The 8013-nt window shown below is 39.8% G+C and overlaps 1 protein-coding gene across 1 annotated transcript; it reads left to right on the forward strand.

Annotated features, from left to right (window-relative positions):
* Positions 1 to 142: 142 nt before the first annotated feature.
* On the forward strand, positions 143 to 6382 carry LOC116318060 (enhancer of rudimentary homolog). Its single transcript, XM_031736977.2, has 4 exons — positions 143 to 300; positions 2040 to 2127; positions 2687 to 2807; positions 6078 to 6382. The coding sequence occupies exons 1-4, from the start codon at positions 298 to 300 to the stop codon at positions 6178 to 6180; spliced, it is 315 nt and encodes a 104-aa protein (XP_031592837.1). The 5' UTR covers positions 143 to 297; the 3' UTR covers positions 6181 to 6382.
* The last annotated feature ends 1631 nt before the right edge of the window (positions 6383 to 8013 follow it).

Consider the following 8013-nt stretch of genomic DNA (forward strand, 5'->3'; position numbering starts at 1 on the left):
GGAAACTACTTCCTGTAGAGTCAGCGAGTGTTCAGGATCAAAAAGGCAGTTTGAGATTTGTTTGTAGTCTTTATTGTTTTGCCAACCTCGTCGAATTAAATAAATTCTGAGGATGAAATGTTAACTTTTAAAATCGCCATACCGAAGCAGTAATAGGAAACCGAAACAAGTAGATTGAATTAAAATAGCGCATTTTGTTCTCAGCTGGTTGTTCTTCCGGGTAACAAAGGTCAACAGAGAAGAAGGCGCAAGGAGCTAAGAAAATCTACAGAGAGCTACTCAAAAGCGTCAGAAAACATGGTTAGTACGTTTTGATGCAGTGTTTGCAGGAATGATTTGTACGAAGAGCAAAAGCAGTGCGTCGGTTTTAGCGTGTCATTTCAGCAGAGCCGGGTTTGTTGTAAAAACGAGTTGTAACGCTTAGTTAGCATGAGTGGGCGTTTGGCTGCAACAAACCTCTGAAGAAATGAAGCACATTCACGGCTGATAGACCACCAGCCTGAGGCGAAAATATTATTTTAATTACTTTTATTAACAGTTTTTTGCTACTTGCTTATCGCCTAAAGAGAGTTTTACTTACTAACCAAAATATTGCATTTTAGTATACCATGTGTAATAACTTGATTATAACAGATGGAATGTATTTGTTGAATGTAATGTAGTTATTTATTTAATACTCAATGTGCCATATATTGAAAGACAATTACATTAAATAAAAGTAAAAATGTTTAAAAATTAGTAACGTAGGTGACAGAACTGTGCAAAAGTCTTAAGCCACTCCTCATTTCATTATGTTTTGCTTCCAGTCGGCCAGAAATTTCTGTAATATTTTAAGGGGTTCTTGAGCAGCAGTCCTCCAGGCTCACACAGGGTTAAAATAGTAATTTTGCACCATCAAGATGACTACAAAGAGTTATTAGCTGAAAACTTGGCATATCTTAGCATGCCGTGCAGAGTGCATGGAAGAAAATTGAGGAAACCTGACAAAATAAGTGGTAGGCGAAAAAGAAACTCTGCACCAGATATCTGAAAGTCATATCCTTAAGAAATAGCAAATAAATAAATCCAAAAACAACCCGAGACAGGATCTGAGAGATGCATCCTACCCTTCGGTTGTTTCATCTACTGTTCACTGGGTTCATCAGAAATGGACTCAGTGAAAGGGTGGGTAATAAGAAGCTATTCTTAAGATGGGTAAACAGGAAGAAAAGGCTGAGGTATTCCAGATTATACAAAAACTGGACTGAAAATCAGTGGGAACAGGTCTTATGAAGCAAATTTTCATATTGATTTATCATCAATATGAGGAGACCTCAGGAGAAAGTGACCACAGTGAGTGTTTTGCGGTTTGGGGCTGCATTTCAGCCAGTACAATTGAGAAATTTGTCCAAATTGATAGAATTATGAACACAAGTAGCACAGATGTTGATCTACTACGTAAAACCATCAGCAGTGCATCTGATTGGCAACACCTTAATTTTTCAGCATGACAACGACCCAAAAAACACAAGCAATACATTAAAAACTTACCTGGGTAGAAGAACACACTGTAGAACACTATCAGTCATGGATTGGCCTCCTCAGACCCCGGGCCTCATTATTACTGAAGCACTGGTCTCTTTGAATGTCCTTCAAAGAGGCCTGCATAGCTATTCCTGAAGGCTACTCAAAGACATGACAAGAAGCCTAAGATGGTCAGAGCAAATATTGACTTTCATGCTTCTTAGAACTATAAACTGTTTTTGCCTCAGAATCTATATTTCCATTTATGTTTGCACGTTTCAATAAAACTTTGCACCTATTTCCTATTTTCCTCACAAAATAAATGTATAAATGAGGGGTGGCTCAATACAATACTTTTGCACAGTAGGTAAGCACTAATAATAAGGCAGAAGATTGAAAATTAATACACCCTGTGTTCATTAAATATGTCACACAGAAGTACACCCCCACAAACTAACAAAAAAAGACATTTGAAGATGTTGAATTGAGAAGGTGAATTGTATAATCAGACTAACAATAAGTATTTGGTTTTTCAGTCTCACACCATACTCCTGGTACAGCCCACCAAGAGGCCGGAGGGGAGGACCTACGCTGATTATGAATCCGTCAATGAGTGTATGGAGGGTAAGCTGGTGGTTCTTTGTTCTTTTGCCTTTTCTTTCAGTGATATGTAATTCCACTCCAAACTTCCAGGCTTTCATTGTTTACACAGCTTACGTGCATCCACCTGGAATTTTAGTCAAACTTAGTAAAGTTTCCATAATGTTTCCTATCTATCTTGAGTCTGTAGTGTTAAAATATTCAGGGAAACCTGGTTATTTTCACCCGACATGTATGCAACTTGTGTTTACTTACATGAGAAAACTTTTGGTTGTAGTGGTCAGGCAGGTCAACTAAAACTGTCCAGTAAACTCTGGTCATTTGACAAGTAATTGTCAAATAAGCATTTCATATGGTAATAATCTCCTGTTTCTAATAGCACAGTTATCTTTCTTTGACTTGAGGAAGGAATTAATCTGTTATGTTATTATTTTTACTGCAGTATTTCTAATCATAGACTTTTCAGGTATTTATTTTGTAAGGTATTCCTTATTTGCATCAGAAATCAAAACATTGTCAAGTGAATATGGAAATATTTACTTTACATTGTGAGTGTAACATAGCATATTTTCCCCCTGCACAGGCGTATGTAAGATGTATGAGGAGCATTTAAAGAGAATGAACCCCAACAGTCCGTCGATAACATACGATATCAGCCAGCTGTTTGACTTCATTGATGACCTGGCTGACCTGAGCTGTTTGGTGTAAGTTTCATGTTAAATTATTAAATTGTTTGTCATATCCAGCCCTTTGCATGTCTTGTAAACCTATGTATGTGCAAAGCATAATTAACTGATGGTAGAGAATGATCAGTTTTTAAAAAAAACAAGAGGAGTCAATAGAGTGTTTAAAGTGTTTGCCACATCAGTGCATTCAGTTCATGATTCTGCTTGCTAAAGCTGCTGGGCAGGACAGATTTAAAAAGCGGGGTGGGGTTCTATAAAAAAAAAGACAAATAAGTTTCGATGCATGCTCAGTCATCCAGGTAAAGAAATCCCAAAAAGTTGATTCTGTTCATCTGGATGTACCGTTTTCAGTGGGAGAATCGTTTCGTCAGTCAAATGACTTCTTGAATCTCAGCTGAATGCAGGTTTCCCCAACCTTATAAACCGTGGAACCATAGAACGTGTCCTCTCTGGTGGGGAAGGAGCCTGAGCTAGTGTGAGAGGTTGAGAGGTACTGGCTGGATAAGGTCAGGCTCACCTAAGCGCACGGCTTAGGCTCCAGAAACAGTCTTGTGGAAAGGGAATGAGAATCAGCACCTCCAAATCTGAAGCCATGGTCCTCAGCCGGAAAAGGATGGAGTGCCCACTCCGGGTCAGTGACAAGTTACTTTAACTCCTCCACTTGGGGCAATATCTTGAGTTCTTTTCACGTGTGAGAGAACGGGAGATCGACAGACCGATTGTTGCTGTGGCTACAGTGATGTGGGCGCTGTACTGGTCGGTCGAGGTGAAGAGGGAGTTAAGAATAAAAGCGAAGCTCTCAATTTACTGCCGTCACCTGTTGTCAGGAGCTTTGAGTAGTGACTGAAAGAAAGAGATTGCGGATAAAAGCAGTGAAAATTAGCTTTCTCCAAAGGGTAGCCTAACCCTTCCCTTGGAGAGGGTGAGGAGTTTGGCCATCCGGGAATGGAACCGAGTAGAGGCGCTACTCCACCACATCGTTAGGAGGCAGTTGAGGTAGTTTGGGCATCTTAAAAGGATGCCTTCTGAATGAGGTGTTCTGGGCATGTCCCACTAGGAGGAAGTCCTGGGGCAGACCCAGGACACACTGGAGAGGTTATATCACTCACTCGGCTGGCCTGGGAACACCTTGATGTTAGGGAGAGGGAGGTCTGGGCTTCTCTGCTTAGGCTGCCCCCCCTGCGACCTGGCCTCGGATAAGCGGGAGAAGATGGATGGATAGGTCAGTACATGGACTCTGCGCTCAAACCAGCGTTCCTCCCTGTCCAGGATGCGTGCATCTTTATCATTGAAAGAATGGCCACTGGCCTGTAGGTGTAAATAGACTGCAGAGTCCCCTGGCCTGACGAGTTAGCTCTCCTGTGTCGTGCTATCCGCTTAGCCAGAGGTTGTTTGGTTTCCCTGATGAATCATGGCAAGTTTGTGTTGGGGGACCGGATCCTTGTGGTGGACCAATTTTTAGCGCGGCATGTTTTGTGGACGTGTTATGCTCCAGGTAGTCCAGGAAGGATGAAGGACAAGTGCTGCCTAAGCGAAAACCTTTAGTGATCCCCTGCGTGTCAGGAGTATCAGAAGAGTTTAGATGCATTTTCTTTAGACACCACATCTCTGTGGCTTTCAAACCTCACAGCCCATCATTCATCAGTGGTACTAGTTTAAGTCATTATGCAAATTTACTGTTTATGGGAGACTGAGACTGAAGAAGTTGCTTGGATGAGTTACGTTTCTCCTACTGAAAACAGAACAGCCAAATGAACAGAATCAACTTTTTGGGGCAATAAGACAAGTGATTAAGAAATGAGATGAATGCTGCAGAAACTCGTTAATCTCTGGATTCATCACACAGAGCAGTGAAATGTGTTTTAATTCAAGTTAATTATTTTATCTCTGAGTGCGCTCTCAGGGAAGCTGTTTATTCTAAAGTGATGGCAGCAAATTAGAGCTCTAAAACTTTAAACCAGATACATTAACATATTAAATGCTACTGTCCCACAGCCTGATAGAGGAGATGTAGAAATCACTTTAGTTTCTCGGCAGATCAAAGTGAAATACAATTTATTGGCTGAACAGGTATTCTAGTAGCTGCAGTTCCACCAGGCTAAATGAGGCTTAACCGCAGATTAGGACTGAGTATAACAACATTTCTGCAATTTCTGCATCACAAAATTAATAGAAGTGCATTTCCATTACAATGTGGTGCCCAGTTTGCACTTTTACTCTTTTTAGGTTCAGCTTAACAACATGCACATATAAAACTTATTTCTCCAGCAGAGGATCTATATTGTGCTTACAGCATGCTGTAAGTAAAAGAATCAGTGAAAACATGGCACTTTCAGACTATTTTAAAACCAAACCTGCTCCCCGGGTTAAGTGTTCAGCATAAGTTATCATGGCGATTTAACCAGGTAAAAAGAGAGCCACCCACGACATAGAAAATAACTGTCTAACCTATTAATCTCATTTAAATGTGCACCCTTCAGGTGTAAGAATTTAGATGAGCAATGTTGACAGACTTAAAAAAAAAAAAAGATATTACAGTTATAGTGGCACACTTGATGTTTTGTGTTCTTAAAGAAAAACAGATCAGCCCCTCCTCGAGCTAAAATCTGTCCTCAAATATTTAGAACCCATATCTTTTGATGATGACAAATCAATGACAGTCCTTTTTTTCCCCCAATCTTTTTCAGTCATCTGCTGGGTTTTCTTATTTCCTTCATTTAGATTTCTCCATCACAAAGCTGCCAAAACATGTATATAATTCATAGAGCAACCCTACAGGGATATTTCCAGCAGTTTTGTAACACAGTTTGATTTGAAACAAAGTTTTTAGCAGTAAGTTCGCCTTCTAAAGAGAGCTTGTTTCCAGCTTTTTTTTCTGCTGCATTTGGCAGGAACGGGCACATCTCAGCATCGGTGTTTCTATTAATATTTCTTTTAATGCTCGTGGCAGTGAGTGAAAACCACATCAAGCTTTACAGAGATGTAGAACAAGCCAGCTGCAATAACCTGCCCACAGGTGATTTAGGGCAATTTGTTATTCTTAATGTGGGAAGTTCAAGCTCATTTATTCAGGCAAGATTACTCTGAGTTCCTCTGAGCTAATCGCAGCTCGCAAAAAGACAAATCTAGAAGAACAGTCGCTACTTAGGTCACTTATTTGCTCATGTTGGGTGTTTTTAAAAATAAGGAGTTGCATGTTTTCATTAAAAAAAACTGAACATCCTGGGCCGACCAGAGGAAAAAAAAGAAAAAAATTGAAACTGAATTTAATTTTTTGTGCTGCCTCAGGTATCGTGCTGACACGCAGACGTACCAGCCGTACAACAAGGACTGGATCAAAGAGAAGATCTACGTGCTGCTGCGGCGTCAGGCTCAGCAGGCAGCGCAGTGAAGCTTCTGAGGAGGTGGAGGATGGGAGTGGGGGTGGTGGGGGGGGATCAGAATTATTTTTCCTGTCTAGAACTTGTTTTAAAAGTTTTAAGTAACTTGTTTTCAGAAGTTTTTGACTTTTTTTCTCATCTCATGTGGGGGGGATGTATTTTGTATTTTATTGTTGGACTTAATAAAGTTTCCCTTTAAATAGCAAAACTCCAGACTCTCGTCTTATTGTCCTATGTTCTGTCTTTCTGTGTTCTGTCTTTTCCTTCTTGAATTGTATAATTTTGCTCATGTTTTATTTATTTATTTATTTATTTATTTATTATCTCTGTCGTATTTCCTTTAGTGGAATTCTTTGTTTTCTCACTAGTTTTATTCTTAATATGTTTTTCATCTACACTCCCTCTTGAACAGCATGTCAGCTGTAGAAAAGTGCTAATAATGACTGACTTTAGAGTACTCGTGAAGCTTTCCCCTTTTTGCTGCTGCTTTTCTGTTTACATTATTCTTTTTTGTAATTGTGTTCTTCTCCTGCCTTGTTCCTCATTTTCTGCACTATTTATTCTCCCCCTCTCCTTTCTGCTATCAATTTGTCAAATGTAGAAACGTGCTGCTGAGAATGATAATTTGCCTTTCAGTCCTGCACATTGTGAGGCTTCCAGTTTTGGCTCAACAATACAAAAGCAAATAAGCTTAACAAAGCAAATAAGCTGTGTGTTTAAAAAAGGGGGGTTTCAAAAAGTATGGACTGATTTACATGATTTTTTTTTTCTTCGTTATTATTATTAGAGGTGAGACTTGGCCCAACTAGATGCAGGGCCTGAATTAATGAATAGCTTGGAGTTATTTTTCAGCCTTAATAGAAGTGTGCAATCTCATTCTGCTTATTTGTCCAACCTCTTCTTTGTATTTTGGTTGCTTGCTTTAGGAGTTGCCACAGTTCATCGTCTGCCTCCATCTCACATTATCCAGCATCCTCTTCAGTCACACCAACCCTCCCCATGTCCTCCTCCACTACATCTGCGAATCTTCTCTGTGGTCTTCCGCTTTTTCTCCTGCCTGACATCCACCTTCAACATCCTATGTCCAGTATTGTCTGTCTAACTTTGTCTCCTACTTCTCAGCCTGAGCTGTCTGTCTGATGTACTCGTTTCTAATCTTGTCCATTCTGTTCACTCCAAATGAAAATTTTAAGCACCTTCACCTCCGCCCTCTTGTCTTTTTGTCAGCACCACTGTCTCCAAGCTATACATCATAGCAGGTATCACTACCATCTCGTAAACTTCTCCTTTCACTCTTGCTAAAGGTTAAGTTAAACAGACTCTTGCTGCACTCTGGAATTACCTCCTTAATGACTGAGTCCAGTGGTAAACAGTTTGGTATCCTTTCAGAATAAATGGGGATAAGGTTTCGAAGAAAAGGCTTCCTACTTCACTGATATTTTTCCCCCTTACACTCATTCTCCTTTGGCAGTTTAGTGCATAACTTTTGAAAACTGTGACTAATTATGTTAGTTTGCTTTGGAGTTATCCCTCATTTCACAGACAAATAACTCTTTGTGTATGTGTGTGTTTTTCCATGGATCATACTTAAGCAGACTTCTTTCTTTTTTTTCTTATTTCTGGTTATATGTGGCCTACATTCAATCTTTTTCCACCTTCTTTAATTTCCTTTCTCTTTTTCCCCTCATTTTTTCCACTTTCTCCTCCTCTGTTGATCTCTTGAGCAGTGCCTGATTAAGCAACCCTCTTTGCAGCAGACTATAGTTTTTGGAAACGAAAAACTCTATTTCCTCAGTCATTGCATTTATAAGCATTATTTGCTAATGTTTTCTTATTTTCTTTCA

The sequence above is a fragment of the Oreochromis aureus genome, linkage group 19 (assembly GCF_013358895.1).
Source record: "Oreochromis aureus strain Israel breed Guangdong linkage group 19, ZZ_aureus, whole genome shotgun sequence".
In the NCBI taxonomy this organism is placed as follows: Eukaryota; Metazoa; Chordata; class Actinopteri; order Cichliformes; family Cichlidae; genus Oreochromis; species Oreochromis aureus.

What these genes read in the sequence shown, in the direction of transcription:
- LOC116318060 (XM_031736977.2), top strand. An exon ending in CGTCAATGAGTGTATGGAGG is followed by an intron (nt 2,128 to 2,686) that starts GTAAGCTGGTGG and finishes CCCCCTGCACAG; the next exon opens with GCGTATGTAAGATGTATGAG. An exon ending in GCTGACCTGAGCTGTTTGGT is followed by an intron (nt 2,808 to 6,077) that starts GTAAGTTTCATG and finishes GTGCTGCCTCAG; the next exon opens with GTATCGTGCTGACACGCAGA.